This window comes from Grammomys surdaster, unplaced genomic scaffold (assembly GCF_004785775.1).
Source record: "Grammomys surdaster isolate TR1022 unplaced genomic scaffold, NIH_TR_1.0 126182, whole genome shotgun sequence".
Lineage (NCBI taxonomy): Eukaryota > Metazoa > Chordata > Mammalia > Rodentia > Muridae > Grammomys > Grammomys surdaster.
This window is the reverse complement of record NW_021620988.1, coordinates 4,688,277-4,703,745: the sequence shown is the minus strand read 5'-3', so window position 1 is coordinate 4,703,745 and position 15,469 is coordinate 4,688,277. Positions and strand designations below refer to the sequence as shown.

Genomic DNA, 15,469 nt, shown 5'->3' with positions numbered 1-15,469 from the left:
AAGCACAGTGGACAGGTATAGAGTAAAGGACTAGAGGGAACAGGTAGATCTCATTAGCAAAGTGGAAAAGAAAAGACAGTTATAGGTCGATGGTAGGGTGGAACAGAAGAATCATTTATGAGGGGGGAGCAATGATGGAAGCAAATAGAGTATCAAACAGCAAAACTAATGGGGCATTAGAGGGGTAGTATGGAAACATAATACACTAAAAACTTCCTAAAGTACATGCACATATGAAGGAAATCTAAATAAATCACCAAATAATGGGGAGACGAAGACCCAACTGGATATCTTTTTGTCACCAAGGAAATCTTCCAGGACCCAGATTGGGTTATATCTAATTGTTTTGTTGGTCAAAAAGGCCGCACTAGAATCCTCAAACAACCCAAACAATTGACTAAAGTGCTCTCCCTAATGACAGCAAGGCAAGGTTTTCGAAATCAAAACCTACATAACTATTAAAATGAAGATGTTAAATTGGTGCCTGTAGAGCCTCCACCCCGAACTTTCAGTGTGTTTGATGCAGTATGGTATTTGAGTGCTCTCAAAAAAGAAGTCTACACACTAAGCCAGCCACATTCCCTTTATCTGAAGTTGTGTCCTGCCTGTCAGATACACTAGAGCAATGGGAGCACAAAGCCTGAGGGAGTAACCAACCAATATCTTATTTGACTTATGACTCTGTGAGCTGGAACCTGAATCTGACATTACTTGTATGGCTAAGAACTGGAAACCATATAGCCCAAGGACCTAGGGCAAGACCAAATAATACTGATCCAAAAAATCTGCAGTGAAAAAAAACCTAACAGTTATATTCAGCTCTATTCATACATAAGAGGGAGCCTTTTTCAATTATCAGCATAGAAACTTCCTCCTGCAGCAGATGTGAACGAATATAGAGACTCACACTCAGTCATTATGCACAGTGAAAGAATTTGGATCACTCAGCCCTAAATGGGATGTCTCCATCAAATGCCTCTCCTCAGAGTTCAGGGATCCCTGAAGAGGTTAAAAAAAGAATGTTAGAGGCAATGGGGAAGATAGCAAGCAAACAAATCCCTCTAAATCAGTATGACAAAAGTTCACATGTACTCATAGAAACTAAGGCATCATGCACAAGTCTGCACCAGGTCCTTGGCATATATATTATGGCTTCCAGTTTAGTGTTTTTAGGGGAGATCTGAGTGTGCACATGAGTGGATCTCTGTGATCCTACTGCCTTCTCTTGGGATCTTTTTGTTTTCTTTGTTTTTCCCACCCAATTTTTATGTGATAGTTTTTGTTTTTTCTTAAATGCAATTCATTTTGTTACATTTTTAAAAATATAAGTGAATTAAAAATATATAACCATTAGGGTAGGGTTATCAAGCAGATTTTCATGTACAGCTACTTAGAGAGGGATCATCAGTTTTCTCCAATAGAGTGACATTGAGTTTATCAAGTACACTAGAGGGAAGGAATAGTTGATTAGCATATAATTGGGATCCACAGCTTTTTTTGGATTTAGTAATTTTTAAAAATTTTTATTGGATATTTTATTTATTTACAATACAGGTGTCATCCCCTTTCCCCATTCCCCTCCCTAGAATCGCTTATGTCATCCCCCTTCCTCCTTTATGCTTTTATACCATTTAGATTTCATGCATGTATTAAGGTCAGTTCTAGGTTGAGGGTTTAGCAATACAATAGATGCAATTAGTCAAGGAACAAGCAATACAATAAACACAAATAGTCAAAGAAAAAGCAAGGCATTAAACCCAACTACTTGAACACACCCATGATCACTGTTTCTAATGGCTTATGAGGATGACCAAAGTATCTGAGCCTACTTCCCCATCCTAGCCCAAGATCATTTTCATGTCTGAAGCCTACTTCCTTGTTCTAGCCTAAAATTTATATTCCTGCCTGAGATTACTTCTTTGTTCATGCCTAAGATTTATATTCCTATCTGAAGTCACGTCTTTGTTCTAGCATGAAGCCTCCTTCCTTGTCCTTGGCCGATGTTATATTCCTGGCAAGCATCCCATTTCCTTGTCCTTGGCTCATGTCAGATTATTGCCAAGTAGCCCCAAAGGCTCTCCACCTCTCCCTCTTTTTTATTTCACTAACAATATTGAGTCTGTTATTCTGACAATAATGCCTTCCTTACCTATCATGGAATATGCATTATCAAAAGCAATGCACTTCTGTCTTAGGTTGGAAAGGCTCTGTGCAGAATCTTACCCATCCTTGGCTGGCCAGCCTGTTAATTTAATAACTTTGTCGGGGGGGGGGGTCCATTTACAGGTTCAAGCCATGTACTTGGCTGCCAACACGTTGATGTTGTTGAAGAAAAACTTTAACACAATGGGCAGGAATAAAAGTATCCCCAGGATAATAAGGACTAGCGTGATCAAGCTATATATACCATTCTTGAAGCTTGACCAAAATAGAAATACTGACCGCAGGCCATGGGTAATTTTATCTGCAGTATCTACCACATCAATAGTCAGCAGAGCAGCATTCTTGAAATTCATAAGCTCCCTAAGTATTGTTAAAATATCCCAAGAGGTGTTAGAATTATGCCAAATATATTGTATGTGTCATTAAACTTCTTAATTATAGTGACTACCACTGTAAATTTAGTGGGAGTGTTATTTGTTTATTAGTTTTCATTTCTTTCCTTTTTGGATATAGTTTCATTTTGCTCTATTTGGGTCTATGCAGTTTTATATTGGGGTTTTGTTTCTTATCCGAGATGGAATATAGAAAAGGTGGGTAGGGAGAGGAAATGGATATGAAAGATCTTAAAGGGTGGTAAGAATATGATAAACATATATTTGAATTTGAATATTGTGTTAACTAATAAAAAGTATAATAGTAAAAAATAAAATTATATTTAATTTAAGATCAGATTTAAAGTATGTATGTGTGACAAAATGTAAAAGAGGAATGTTTTTTAGTTGTCATAGTACTATTAAAGAAAGAAAAGGTATGAGTAGTGAGCAGTTCAAAATGAGACTATATAGCACCCTACATAAAATGTCTAGGATAATGATTAATTAATAATACTCTATATGACTGAGGAAGACAGGAAGTTATAATGGAGGCAAGACGTGCTAATGGTGGAGATGCAAATAGGAGGACATAGAGAGAAGTGGAAAGATGAAACCATAGAAGACACATGCTGAATGACTGACAAGACACTTACTGGCATAGCAACAGAGAGTCTGCTCCATCTTTGTACAGCAGGGTGACAGTGTGTCACCTGATATAAAGAACCAGGTACATAAATACCCATTACAATCCCACTTTTACATAGATTATTTCTTTATCAATGTCTTCTTATTAGTAAAACACTTAGTGGGAGATTTGACTTGTAAGGAACACATTTAAACAACAATTAACTGAAAAACCAAATGGTGTTTTCAACATAAAAAAACAAATGGTGTTTTCAATCAGAGTTGTGACTAAAGTTTCATGGTCAAGAAAATACAACTGTGTGTTTTGAAACTTTATGTAATCAAGTCCTCTAACATATAAATGTCTGAGATTTTTTAATTGAATAGAGACAATCTGCCCAGAAATATCATATATTTGTTAACTAGTTACATTTTAAGTTATAAATTCAGTTGTATCCAAAATTTTCATACTTTTCTAGGAATGAGAACCATCTGAATCTATTAAACATCTGACAAATGATATATTAAAATATAATTATCAGGCCCTTCTATGTGTCTAGTCTGCAAAATTCATACTTGTTGGAGTAGTCAAGTGATGAGTGCTTGCCACATGTACTTCAGAGTATGTATGCTCACCTAATACGCCATGTAGCTAACTAAACATAATACATGAAAACTAATAAATCCTATATGGCATAGGTATATATAGTATAGGCCTCTATATATAGTATAGGCCTAAGTGGGAGAGGAAGTGCAGCAGGTTTTTGTGTGGGGAGAAATAGGTATTAGTGGGTGTGTCACCCCCTCAAAAGAAAAGGGGAAGGTGGAATGGGGAAGAGAACTTGTGTGAGGGGATACTAGAGGAGAAGGGATACTGATATTGAGTCATAAAGTGAAAAAATAAAAAGATTCAGCGTACCAAAAATAAAAAAATTAATAATTTCAAGATGGCTAAAATTTTGCTTTAGATTTTCTTATATAACTGGGTGATCTGCCTTATTTCTTACAGTTTTAATCTGTTACTAATTGGTGTGTTTTCAAGGAAATTTTGGTAATTGCTGATTAAATAAGCAACTTTAAATTCAACTTTTGCTCAATACAAAATGAACACAAACTGACCCAGTATATCTATGACTTTGTAGCTAAAAGACTTAAATTTTGTCCTTCTATGACATCTCTCTTATAAGTCACTGAAACTTTCAAGGAAGTTCAATGAATAAAGGTTCTTTTAAACTTTCTTCTTCCCTTTGATTTGTCCCCTGAGACACACATACAGAAATCAAGATAGCTGTATGCAAAAGATAAGAACAGGATGACTCAAACCATCTCTTCATCAACATTCTTCAAGGCTGAGAAGCAGTGGGCAAGTTACATATTGGCAGTAGGCACTGATGACTCGGTGGTTAAGATCATCCACTGCTCTTTCAGAAGCCTGGACTTCAGATTCTAGTACAAAATTTGGGCAGGGCATCAGATTTTGAGTTTAAAGTCACCTGTATTTGTGTACACATACATTAAGATAGCATAAACAAATCTTAAACAGAACTGAAATTTATGAAAACCCCTAGATTCCAAGAGGACCAGTTTCTCTCACATTGATTTAGAGACAGTATTATTAGAAGAGGAAGGAGTGAAGCTCATGACAAAATTGCTTATTAAATTCCAGTGATCATGGAACACAATAATATTGCTGGAGTTAGGATCAGAATTACTTATCATCCGAAATGATCACCTTTCTCAAATTTTTGGTATTATTTACATTATTTATGACATTTAAGGGATTATGGAAAAATTTGAAATGGTGATAGTTAAAAGAAAAAAACAGGTTGGAAATTGACACCAAGGACATTAATATTGATCATGCGTAGATGTAAAGATCAAGGAAACAAGCAATACAGAGGTTTCAATCTTTCCTTTAGACTACTTTTGTGTTTTCATGGCTTTAATGATAATTATTATACATTACTTTTTAAATTAATTTTAAATGATTCATTTTTTCCTCTCCAACCCAGTGGTATTAACAGTTGGGTACTATACGCTAGCTGTCAAAATATTGGAAGGCACTTAGTACATTTATTCTTGGACTTTGCCAAGTGTGGTAAAATGTTTGCAAAACATATTGTGTGTGAGGAGCAGAAAATGACTTGGCGTCCACATCACACCTGGTCGCTGCAAATGCTGTGCTACAAACTTTCATGTTGATGACTTATTCAAAAATCATTGCTGGGAAAGCTCGTGTGAGTTTCCTCTGCTTGTCAGTATAGTAATATTGCAACCATACTAGAGACAGGTTTGTCATTCTTTTTCTTATTCTGACTCACTTTATTCTCATCGCTATGGATATATGAAAACAGTGGCAGCTATAGCTAAGTCATTATGGAAGGTAGTATCAGAATAAATCAATTCTTTAGGATAATAGGCTTATAGACAGAACCTCTGTAATCTCCTCTTCCTCAAAATAGATTTCTTTCAGTGGGTGATTTTTCTCATGGAGTCTGTCTCAATTAATTTGACATATTCAATTCTCTCTATATGAATACAAAAATTGTCTGATTTTCCTACTTCTTTAAGGTAGTGTAGCTATCATAAATATGTGATTTTCTGGGAAAAATGTCAGGGATTCAAATGAGAAACTTGATTATTCCTTAATAAGATAAATAAGAGACTGGGATAATTATGAACTATGCATCAAGAAATTGGATAATTTGAAAGTATGTTTCAGACTACAAGTAATTTTCTGCACAGAGAAATTATCTCCCCTTTCTCAGCTACAAAATGGATACCTCAAAAATATGAAGCATAATCAATATTTTTATCATTACATTTCGTATTTTGCTTTTTACCTGGGTGTCTTCTCCATAGCTTCTCAAGTTTAACAGATGCTAATATCTAAAAACACTGAATTGCTGTTGTTTTTTTAAATGTAAAAAGCATCTTTAAAATATAGTTTATGAAGGAAATTCAGTGTTTTATGTTTCAAACTGTTGATTGATTTTTGGCAAAGGGCTGTGTAATACTCCTGGCTTGTTTGTTCTATCGAATACAGTGCTGGCATAAAGTGACTCAAATAGAATTGTGTCCAAAAGAGTAAATAAATATTTGCCATCAATTTCCTAAACATATATACACATTTGGTTAGGTATGAAGTTGGTATTAAGAATACTTTGTTTGATAGGTATAGATGAGAATGAAGATTCCCAACTTAAAGGGCCAGTAAATATCTTCAACAAAATTATTGAGGAAAACTTCCCTAACCTAAAGAACAAGATGCCCATAAACATACAAGAAGCCTACAGAACACCAAATAGACTAGACCAGAAAAGAAATACCTCCCGTCACATAATAATCAAAACATCAGATGCACAAAACAAAGAAAAAATACTAAAAGCAGTAAGGGAAAAAGGTCAAGTAACATATAAAGGCAGACCTATAAGAATTACACCAGACTTCTCACCAGAGACTATAAAAGCCAGAAGAGCCTGGACGGACATCATACAGACACTAAGAGAACACAATTGCCAGCCCAGATTACTATACCCAGCAAAACTCTCAATCACTATAGATGGTGAAACCAAGATATTCCATGACAAAACCAAATTTGCACAATATCTTCCCACAAACCCAGCACTTCAAAGGATAATTGATGGAAAATGCCAACACAAGGAGGGAAACTACAACCTAGGAAAAGCAAGTAAGTAATCTTCCAACAACCCCCAAAAAAGATACAAACATAACTTTACCTCTAATAAAAAAAATAACAGGAAGCAACAATCATTTTTCCTTAATATCTCTTAACATCAATGGTCTCAATTCCCCAATAAAAAGACGCAGACTATCAGACTGGATACACAAACAAGACCCAGAATTTTGCTGCATACAAGAAACGCACCTCAGTGACAAAGACAGACACTACCTCAGAATAAAAGGGTGGAAAACAATTTTTCAAGCCAATGGTCCCAAGAAACAAGCTGGAGTAGCCATTCTAATATCAAATAAAATCGACTTTCATCCAAAATTAATCAAAAAAGATAAGGAAGGACACTTCATACTCATCAAAGGAAAAATCTACCAAGGTGAACTCTCAATTCTGAACATCTATGCTCCAAATGCAAGGGCACCTACATACATAAAAGAAACTTTACTAAAGCTCAAAACACACATTACACCTCACACAATAATAGTGGGGGATTTCAACACCCCACTGTCAGCAATGGACAGATCATGGAAACAGAAACTAAACAGAGACACTTTGAAATTAACAGAAGTTATGAACCAAATGGACTTAACAGACATCTATAGAACATTTCATCCTAAAACAAAAGAATATACCTTTTTCTCAGCACCTCATGGTACCTTCTCCAAAATAGACCATATAATTGGTCACAAAACAAGCCTCTACAGATACAAAAAGATTGAAATAATCCCTTGCATCTTATCAGATCACCACGGACTAAGGCTGGTCTTTAATAATGACAAAAACAATGGAAAACCCACGTACACATGGAAACTGAACAACTCTCTACTCAATGATGACTTGGTCAAGGAAGAAATAAAGAAAGAAATAAAAGACTTTTTAGAATTCAATGAAAATGAGGACACATCATACCAAAACTTGTGGGACTCCATGAAGGCAGTGCTAAGAGGAAAGCTCATAGCTCTAAGTGCCTACAAAAAGAAACTGGAAAGAGCACACACTAACAAGTTGACTGCACAACTAAAAGCTCTAGAACAAAAAGAAGCAAATACACCCAGGAGGAGTAGAAGGCAGGAAATAATCAAACTCAGGGCTGAAATCAACCAAGTAGAAACAGAAAGAACAATACAAAATATCAATAAAACCAGGAGTTGGTTCTTTGAGAAAATCAACAAGATAGATAAACCCTTAGCCAGATTAACCAGAGGGCACAGAGACAGTATCCAAATTAATAAAATCAGAACTGAAAAGGGAGACATAACAACAGAAACTGAAGAAATTCAAAAAATCATCAGATCCTACTACAAAGGCCTATACTCAACAAAACTGGAAAACCTGGATGAAATGGACAATTTCCTAGACAGATACCAGGTACCGAAGTTAAACCAGGAGCAGATAAACCATCTAAATAGTCCCATAACCCCTCAGGAAATAGCAGCAGTCATCAAAAGCCTCCCCACTAAAAAAAGCCCAGGACCAGATGGTTTTAGTGCTGAATTCTATCAGACCTTCAAGGAAGACCTAATACCAATTCTCTTCAAACTATTCCACAAAATAGAGACAGAAGGAACACTACCCAATTCGTTCTATGAAGCTACAATTACACTCATACCCAAACCCCACAAGGACCCGACAAAGAAAGAGAACTTCAGACCAATCTCCCTTATGAACATCGATGCAAAAATACTCAATAAAATTCTAGCAAACCGAATCCAAGACCACATCAAAACAATCATCCATCATGATCAAGTAGGTTTTATCCCAGGAATGCAGGGATGGTTCAATATTCGGAAATCCATCAATGTAATCCACTATATAAACAAACTTAAAGAAAAAAACCACATGATCATCTCACTAGATGCTGAGAAAGCATTTGACAAAATTCAACATCCCTTCATGATAAAAGTCTTGGAAAGATCAGGAATTCAAGGCCCCTACCTAAACATAGTAAAAGCAATTTACAGCAAACCAGTAGCCAACATCAAGCTAAATGGAGAGAAACTTGAAGCAATCCCACTAAGATCAGGGACTAGACAAGGTTGCCCACTCTCCCCCTACCTATTCAATATAGTACTGGAAGTCTTAGCCAGAGCAATTAGACAGCAAAAAGAAGTCAAAGGGATACAAATAGGAAAGGAAGAAGTCAAAATATCGCTATTTGCAGATGATATGATAGTATACTTAAGTGACCCCCAAACTTCCACCAGAGAACTCCTAAACCTGATAAACAACTTCAGCAAAGTGGCTGGTTATGAAATCAACTCAAACAAATCAGTAGCCTTCCTCTACATGAAAGATAAACAGACTGAAAAAGAAATTAGGGAAATGACACCCTTCACAATAGTTGCAAATAATATAAAATACCTTGGTGTGAATCTAACCAAGCAAGTGAAAGACCTGTATGACAAGAACTTCAAGTCTCTGAAGAAAGAAATTGAAGAAGATCTCAGAAGATGGAAAGATCTCCCATGCTCATGGATTGGCAGGATTAATATAATAAAAATGGCCATCTTGCCAAAAGCAATCTACAGATTCAATGCAATCCCCATTAAAATCCCAACTCAATTCTTCACAGAGTTAGAAAAGGAAATTCTCAAATTCATATGGAATAACAAAAAACCCAGGATAGCGAAAACTATTCTCAACAATAAAAGAACTTCTGGAGGAATTACCATCCCTGACCTCAAGCTGTACTACAGAGCAATAGTGATAAAAACTACCTGGTATTGGTACAGAGACAGGCAGGAAGATCAATGGAATAGAATTGAAGACCCAGAAATGAACCCACACTCCTATGGTCACTTGATCTTTGACAAAGGAGCTAAAACTGTCCAGTGGAAAAAGGACAGCATTTTCAACAAATGGTGCTGGTTCAACTGGAAGACAACATGTAGAAGAATGAAAATTGATCCATTCTTATCTCCTTGTACAAAGCTCAAGTCTATGTGGATAAAGGACCTCCACATAAAACCAGATACACTGAAACTAATAGAAGAGAAGGTGGGGAAAAGCCTCGAATACTTGGGCACAGGGGAAAAGTTCCTGAACAGAACTCCAATGGCATATGCTCTAAGATCGAGAATTGACAAATGGGACTTCATAAAATTGCAAAGTTTCTGTAAGGCAAAGGACACTGTCAATAGGACAAAACGACAACCAACAAATTGGGAAAAGATCTTTACCAATCCTTCATCTGATAGAGGGCTAATATCCAATATATACAAAGAACTCAAGAAATTAGACTCCAGACAACCAAATTACCCTATTAAAAAATGGGGTATAGAGCTTAACAAAGAATTTTCATCGGAAGAAACTCGAATGGCCGAGAAGCACCTAAAGAAATGCTCGGCATCCTTAGTCGTCAGGGAAATGCAAATCAAAACAACCCTGAGATTCCATCTCACACCAGTCAGAATGGCTAAGATTAAAAACTCAGGTGATAGTAGATGCTGGCGAGGGTGTGGAGAAAGAGGAACACTCCTCCATTGTTGGTGGGACTGCAAGATGGTGCAACCACTTTGGAAATCAGTCTGGCGGTTCCTCAGAAAATTGGACATAGCATTACCCGAGGATCCAGCTATACCACTCCTAGGCATATACCCAGAAGATGCTCGAACATATAACAAGGACATATGCTCAACTATGTTCATAGCAGCCTTATTTATAATAGCCAGGAGCTGGAAAGAACCCAGATGTCCTTCAACTGAGGAATGGATTCAAAAAATGTGGTATATTTACACAATGGAGTATTACTCAGCTATTAAAAACAATGAATTCGAGAGGTTCCTAGATAAATGGATGGAACTAGAAATTATCATCCTGAGTGAGGTAAGCCAATCACAAAAGAAGACACATGGTATTCACTCACTGATTATTGGATATTAGCCTAGAACCTTGAAATGCCCAAGATGCAACTCACAGGCCACATGAAGCCCATAAAGAAGGAAGACCAAGTGAGGGTGATTCGGTCCTTCTTAGAAGGAGCAACAAAATACTCAAGGGAGCAAATATGGAGACAAAGTGAGGGACAGAAACTGAAGGAGGGGCCGTCTCAAGACCACCCCACCTGAGTATCTATCCCATGTGCAATCACCAAAGGTAGATGCTGATGTGGAAGACAGGAAGTGCATGCTGATAAGAGCCTGATATGGATATCTCCTCAGAGGCCTTCAAGAGTCAGACGTATTCAGAGGCAGATGCTCACAACTAGCCATTGAACTGATCATGGGGTTCTCAATGGAGGAGTTAGAGTGAAGACTGAAGGAGCTGAAAGGGTTTGTGGCACCATGAGGAGAGCAACAATACCAACCAACCACAGCTCCCAGGGTCTAAACCACCAGCCTGGGAGCACTTAGGGGGGAATCCAGGGCTTCAGCTGAATATGTAAAAGTGGAGGGCCCTGCTGGGCATAGGTGGAAGAAGAGAACCTTGACCTCATGAAGGCTGGATGCCCCAGGGGGTGGGAATTTTGAGGGTGGGGAGGTGGGAGTGGGGGGGGGTGTAGATAGAGGTTACATCCACAGAGAAGAAGGAGGAGGGGCGAGGGGATTGGAGGTTCCGAGGGGGTGGTGGGGGATGGGGTAAGGGGACAACATAGGAAATGTAAATAAATCATCCAATAAAAAAAAAAAAAAAAAAAAAAAAAGAATACTTTGTTTGTTTGTTTTGTTAATGCTTTGAGGTTGTCTGACACTGTGCGTTTGAATGCAGTCTCCCTTGAATATTCCCAGTTTTCATCCACATATGCTGTACCTGAGTCCTTGACAAAGGACTTGGAGAAGAAAATCAGCATAAGTTCAGCTTGATGTGAGACAATGACCAAAACATCAAGGAAGATCGAATTCCAATTGGGACTTGTTTATTCAGTGATGAAATGACAAAACTGATACAACTACTTTTTAAAAAGGATTCTTATGCAAATATAAAAAGATTTAGAGCATTTGGTATGTGTGTGTGCATGTGTGTATGTGTGTGTGTGTGTGTAGTTATAAACACAAAAACACATGCATTCATGAATATGTTTGTCTAAACAAGGGTAAACACTGGCAACAGAAATAGATATGCAAACATGAAAGGAAGAAATCTCGTGGGTTCTATGCCAAATTAAATTACTGTAGACACCTTAAGGACAGCTGAGAGAAGAAAGTGCTAGTCCCTGTGATAAAGCCCATAACTGGTTATCTAATGCCAACTGGCCAGCCATGAATTTTGGACTTACAAGTAATGCTACATGAACTGAGTAAGTGGTATTTATATATTTCTATTAAGGTTTGTGAGACAAGGTCACTTTGAATGGCTGCAATCTCACCAAGGTGAATAGGCTTGTTATCTTACATTGAGATTATAAAATACTCTAGCATATTTAGCTGATTTTTAACATGGATTCTGTTGACCCAAGGCAAGAATTTTACCAAATGACCCAACTAAAGAAACTAATTTTAAATTTATTGAAATTAAAATATAGTTATCCAACTTTGCTGTTTTCCTTGTTTTCATCCTTTTTGCCTGACATATACTTCTGCTTCCTTCTGTCAAATTCATAACTTTTCATTTATTTTGTGTTCTCTCTCTCTCTCTCTCACTCTCTCTCTCTCTCTCTCTCTCTTTCTCTCTCTCCCTCCCTCTCTCTCTCCCTCTTTCCCTCCCCATGTGTGTGTGTGTACATATCCTATAAAAATAAAACCAATCTGTTCACTCATATATGATTTATGATGATCATTTAGTATTGGAGAACCAATTAGGAATGTCTTCCCTTAGAAAGATTATTTATTCTGCCTTCAGTCTTCTTGGTTACCTTTGTCTATGGATGAGGACCTATAAGATGTTCTTATTCTATTTTGCATGTTTATTGGTGTAATTTTTGCTCAGGCTATGTTTAGGTGGTCATGATACTGAGAATTCATGGTTGTAGTTTTTCTGACTTTCTAGAAGACAAAATTTTTTTTTAGCTCTTACATTTTTTCAGCACCATATATGGTGATAATCCTTAAGTCTTAGGTGTAGGATCTATATATTGGATAGATAAATTAAGATGAATTGGTAACCTGTCAATTCATTACTGTACCCCACCTGAAGTTATAATTACTGGTTAATTTTAAAGTGGCTTAAATTAATTACCTCCTAGTCATTACTGTTTCATATATATTATTTTACCTTGGAGTTTACTTTTAGTATAAGCCTTAAGAGTGCTCTAAGCACTTGGACTATTAAAATAAAGGTAAATGTGGGAAAACATATTGTCTCACATTCAAAGAAAAAAATTGATAAGGAAACTTTAGTGTAGTATAAAGCTTTATATTGACAAAAGTAATCAGAAATATGCACTTATTTGTCAAGTAACTGTGCAGTAAGTATGCCAGCTAATGTTTCAAAAAAACTTCAATATTTAATCCTTTAAATTTTTTCATTAACAAATGTATATACTAGACAATACACAACAGAGATTAATCTACTGCCTCTTGTGATGCAGTAAAGAGAAATCAGTACACTAGATCTTCCTTCTTTGAGCTTCACTGAAAATCATAGTGAAAGGAAGAAGAGAGAGCATAGAGTGAAAACTTGTATGGCATTTTCTTTTCAAATGTCTTTTTTACTCAATAATCAGTTACATGCAATTCAAGATATACCAACACTACCAGGAAATTGCAACTCAGAAAGTGAAATTTGAAAACTTCACCAAAATAGCTACACACTTCTGTTGTGAATAGCTCCTGTACTGATGGTTCCATTTGCCAAATCTCCACTGCATCATCACAGATAACTTTCATCCCATATGCCAATTTCACTTCATATCCTATTTTTCAAACTATCAGTAATGATATGTATCTTGAAAAAATACAATTACCAACCTAAGGTCTGTTGGTGATCATTTATCTATATTTCATTTTGTTTTGCATTTATTAAAAATGATAGTCCTTTTTATATTGATCTTCTATAACACTCTTCTTTGATGTGTGTATGGGTGCATACTTGCATGTGTCTGTGCATAATAAGGATATGTCATGAAATATTATGTACTGCAGAGGAAAAGCTTGGTTTAGGCCCTAGTTGTCTATATTTTGAGACCACTCTCCAGTAAAAAAATGTGTACTACTAGCAAAAAAGACAAAAGCTATTTACAGAGAAGAATGTGGATGACACATTATTTGTATTGATATGTATTAGAGTGTCCATTTTGACAAACAATTTAGTGAAGTCTTAAAAGCTTAAAACTGAAATCATCATGCTATTTATCATCCAACTAAGCAACGTTCCTGAAAACAAAATTAACTCAAAGATGTACCTCTAGTTTAATTTATTTTTGTTCCACAATAGATTAAAAATGGGGAAAAATTCTAGGTGTCCACCAACTTATGAATGTATAAAGAAAATGTGGTGCATAAAAACCAGCAGTTAAAATGGCCATTCATATCATCAGTTCTCACCAGGGACACGGGTCACTGCTGAAGACAAAAGATTGTTAACAGCACAGTTTGGGGAAAAACAGAACAAAATAATGTCTCCTTGAAACTAAAGTACCCTTAAACTGACAAACTCACAGCAGCAGTGAATGTCCGTAAAAAGTTCTAACTTGAAGAAGGCAATACCTTCTCTACCACTAACTGAGAAATTTTAGTCTGGCTACTCAGGCGATAGAGTCAGTTGTCTTTAAGGATGCATCCTCCTTTTATTCAAATATTATCTAGTGGACATCTCTACATCTGTGAGTATTTGAGGAACAGCTTTAGACTCTACAGAGGAGAAAGACAGATACAGAGGAAGGAAGACCAGAGGGAGAATGGGAAAGAGAAAACAAAATTCGGAGCAAGTAAGGAGTTGGAACAATTCAGGAAGAAGTGAGGATGGATTTTGTAGTAAATATAACATATTTACATTGTATGAAATTTTCAAAGAATTAATTAAAATTGAATTTAAAAATTATCATTCAACCATTAAAAAAAGCAAAATTCTTTCAGTTGTGATAATCTGGGGGGAAGGAAACAAGATCATATCAAATGAAAACAGACTGTCCTTTTCTCTTCCAAATAAAATATCATATGCTCTTGCTACTCATTATCAGTTTGACTAAATCTAGAATAATCCAGAAAATATGTCTCTTGCTAAAATTATAGGGGACTACAATGCCTTGATTACATTAACTGATGCGGGAAGACCTCAATTTAATTGAAATGAAAACTAATGTACCCTACCACCTAGCCTTTGATTAGGGGAATTTCCTGCTGGACGATTCTACATAAGTAGAAATTCTGAAATCTACATCTTATTTTTAAATTAAACAGTTAATCTTAGTTAATTTATAAATTATAGAATTACACTCTTATGAATATGTGCAGTAGGCTTTTGCTAGCACTTGTTCTCCCTAGGTATTACGAATGCTTTAGACATGTCTTTGTTATTTTAATTGCATCTTCATCTAAGCATGTATTTAGATTTCAAACATTGCCTACATATGCTGCACAACATTGGCCATACAAATTAAGATCTTTGTGACTCTGTTTGTTCATCTTTAATATAAACATGGGAAGATTTGGTATTATCCCTAGTAATAACTAGATTATTTTTAAGAATAAATTAGCAAAGGCATGTATCAGGCATAAATGGACACTTAGAATGT

General features: G+C 36.1%; 1 protein-coding gene across 2 annotated transcripts in view; it reads right to left on the bottom strand.

The window, feature by feature from the left end:
* Positions 1 to 15,469, bottom strand: part of Galntl6 (polypeptide N-acetylgalactosaminyltransferase like 6) — a 984,872-nt gene that overhangs the window by 891,879 nt on the left and 77,524 nt on the right. Inside the window, exon 4 of one of the 2 annotated variants that reach the window (XM_028757776.1) lies at positions 10,421 to 10,443. In XM_028757776.1, coding sequence (XP_028613609.1) covers positions 10,421 to 10,443 — 23 coding nt within the window. Of the gene's footprint in view, positions 1 to 4,805; positions 4,813 to 10,420; positions 10,444 to 15,469 lie in introns of both variants that reach the window. The other variant, XM_028757777.1, reaches the window with a different exon arrangement.